At 50.2% G+C, this 2077-nt stretch overlaps 1 protein-coding gene across 3 annotated transcripts in view; it reads left to right on the top strand.

Annotated features, from left to right (window-relative positions):
• rif1 (replication timing regulatory factor 1) overlaps positions 1-2077 on the top strand; it is a 36871-nt gene that overhangs the window by 33178 nt on the left and 1616 nt on the right. For all 3 annotated transcript variants that reach the window (XM_015396418.1, XM_015396420.1, XM_015396419.1), the window contains exons 31-33: positions 452-567; positions 660-810; positions 892-1018. In XM_015396418.1, the coding sequence (XP_015251904.1) occupies positions 452-567; positions 660-810; positions 892-1018 (394 nt within the window). The remainder of the gene's footprint in view (positions 1-451; positions 568-659; positions 811-891; positions 1019-2077) is intronic.

Genomic DNA, 2077 nt, shown 5'->3' on the forward strand with positions numbered 1-2077 from the left:
TGCTGTAGGAACCCTTTGGACAAACTTGTCGTATAGAAACTGCTCTCTGCTTCCTTGCTGGTTGTGCAGGAGGTTCACTTTCTTCAGCCTCTGGGTCCGTACTCAGTGGGAAAGAGAGGGATCTAAAAATCAGGAAAAAAAGCTAAATACAAAAAGGAAAAAATATGAGGAAAAAAGGAAAGTTTGTTTCAGTTTTTAAAGTGTAATTTCAGGATTTACTTTTTTCAAACACGATTCATAAAACATGATCTCTGCGTCAATAATGTTCCAAATTCCCTCCATAGAATGTGGCAGATGTTCTGGTGGCTCTGAAAGCCATTTTCCCTCCCAGTTAGCTGCCCGTTAACATGCCTGCAAACTTAAACTCATTTTTTCCTCCTCATTGTTTCCGTGATTGAATCAAAGCTGATTGGTGGAACTCTCTGAGCAGACTTCTTTGTGTTTCCCTCAGATATCAGAAATGAGTCAGGAGCCTCGAGCCGTGCCCAGAGACTGCATCTACCCCTCCCTGGTGGGCTGCTCGGCCCCCGTGGAGGCTGTGCTCACCCAGATTTCGTCCACCATGTGGTGAGAGCACCCGGCACCACACTGTTTGGTTTGTTCGCTGTGATCCGGTTAGACGCTGCGCTAAAACGGTCGTCTGTCTGCTAACCCTGCAGGTCCAGAGGGTTCGGGCAACTCATTCGCGCCAGAAACGTCAAATCGGTGGGTGACCTCTGCGCCCTGACGCCCTCCGAGATCAAGACTCTCCCCATCCGGTCTCCAAAGATCTCCAACGTCAAGAAGGCCCTGAAGATCTACGAGCAGCAGGTGAGACTCCGGTCAGATCGGGGCGGCAGCGATGGTTTACGTCATCGGCGAGTCGTTAACATCTCAGCTTTGATCGTACAGCGTAAAGGCAGAGGAGGAGACGAGCTGAAGAGTTTTGATGAAACGGAGAGGATGACGTCTGAGCCGGAGGAGACGGGCGGCGCTCCCACCCCGGACGAGGAGGAGAAGACCTCAGCAGAAACCCTGGGTGTGTAAACGCCGTGGATTAAAGCGGCAGCGTCCATGTTCGGTTTCACAATCATTTAGATGGAAACTGTTGGAAAATTGCTTCACCTTTTGAGCCCCATCATCCCTCGGGGCCCCGCCCCTTTTGATGACATCACTATATGGCAACACACTCCGACACACTCTGGTTTGTGCAGCAAAAATGTTCGTTTGTGCTGCTTTGGATTTGAAGATTTGAAGAAAGTGGGGGGGGGCTGGTTGACCTTTTGACCTTTACATTTGCATTTTCATTAATATCTTTAAGCCAAAGCAGCACAAACAACATTTTTTTCTGCACAAACGGATCTGAGTTAATTGACACCCATTCCATCTGATTTGAAGAAGGTGGGGGGCTGGTTGACCTTTGATGACCTCTAGAAACATCTCTTTATATCTTTAAAATGATGGTGTGACAAACACTTTTTGCTGCACAAACGTTTGACACCAATTTTGTCTGATGTGAAGAAGGTGGGGGGGGCCAACTTCACTCAGGTGAAGAACGAGCAGGAAATCAACAGACGGATTGTTGTGGCGTCTGCTGTGAAGCTAGTTTGTTAGCGGTTCGTTGTGGTGAAGAAAGAGCCGAGCCAAAAATCAACGCTCTGGATTTACCGGTCGATCTACCTTCCTACCCTCATCTATGAGCTTTGGGTCATGACCAAAAGAACGAGATCCTAGCGGCTGAAATGAGTTTTCTCCGTAGCGTGTATGGGCTCTCCCTTAGAGATAGGGGGGGGAGCTCAGTCATCCGGGGAGGACTCAGAGTAGAGCCACATGTTGAGGTGGCTTTGGCATCTAGTTAGGACGCCTCCCTGGTGAGGTGTTCCAGGCACGTCCCACCTGGAGGAGACCCAGGACACCCTGGGAGCGCCTTGGGATTCCCCCCAGGAGGAGCTGGCCCAAGTGGATGGAGAGAGGGACGTCTGGGCCTCCCTACTGAAGCTGCTACCCCCGCGAGGAGAGGGGAGAATGGAGCAAAGCTAGCCCCAGCGCTACCAGCTCTCCCCCTTTATATCAGGATGTTGTTGCTACTTCTTTCACC

The sequence above is a fragment of the Cyprinodon variegatus genome, unplaced genomic scaffold (genome assembly GCF_000732505.1).
Source record: "Cyprinodon variegatus isolate N-32 unplaced genomic scaffold, C_variegatus-1.0 Scaffold796, whole genome shotgun sequence".
Classification (NCBI taxonomy): domain Eukaryota; kingdom Metazoa; phylum Chordata; class Actinopteri; order Cyprinodontiformes; family Cyprinodontidae; genus Cyprinodon; species Cyprinodon variegatus.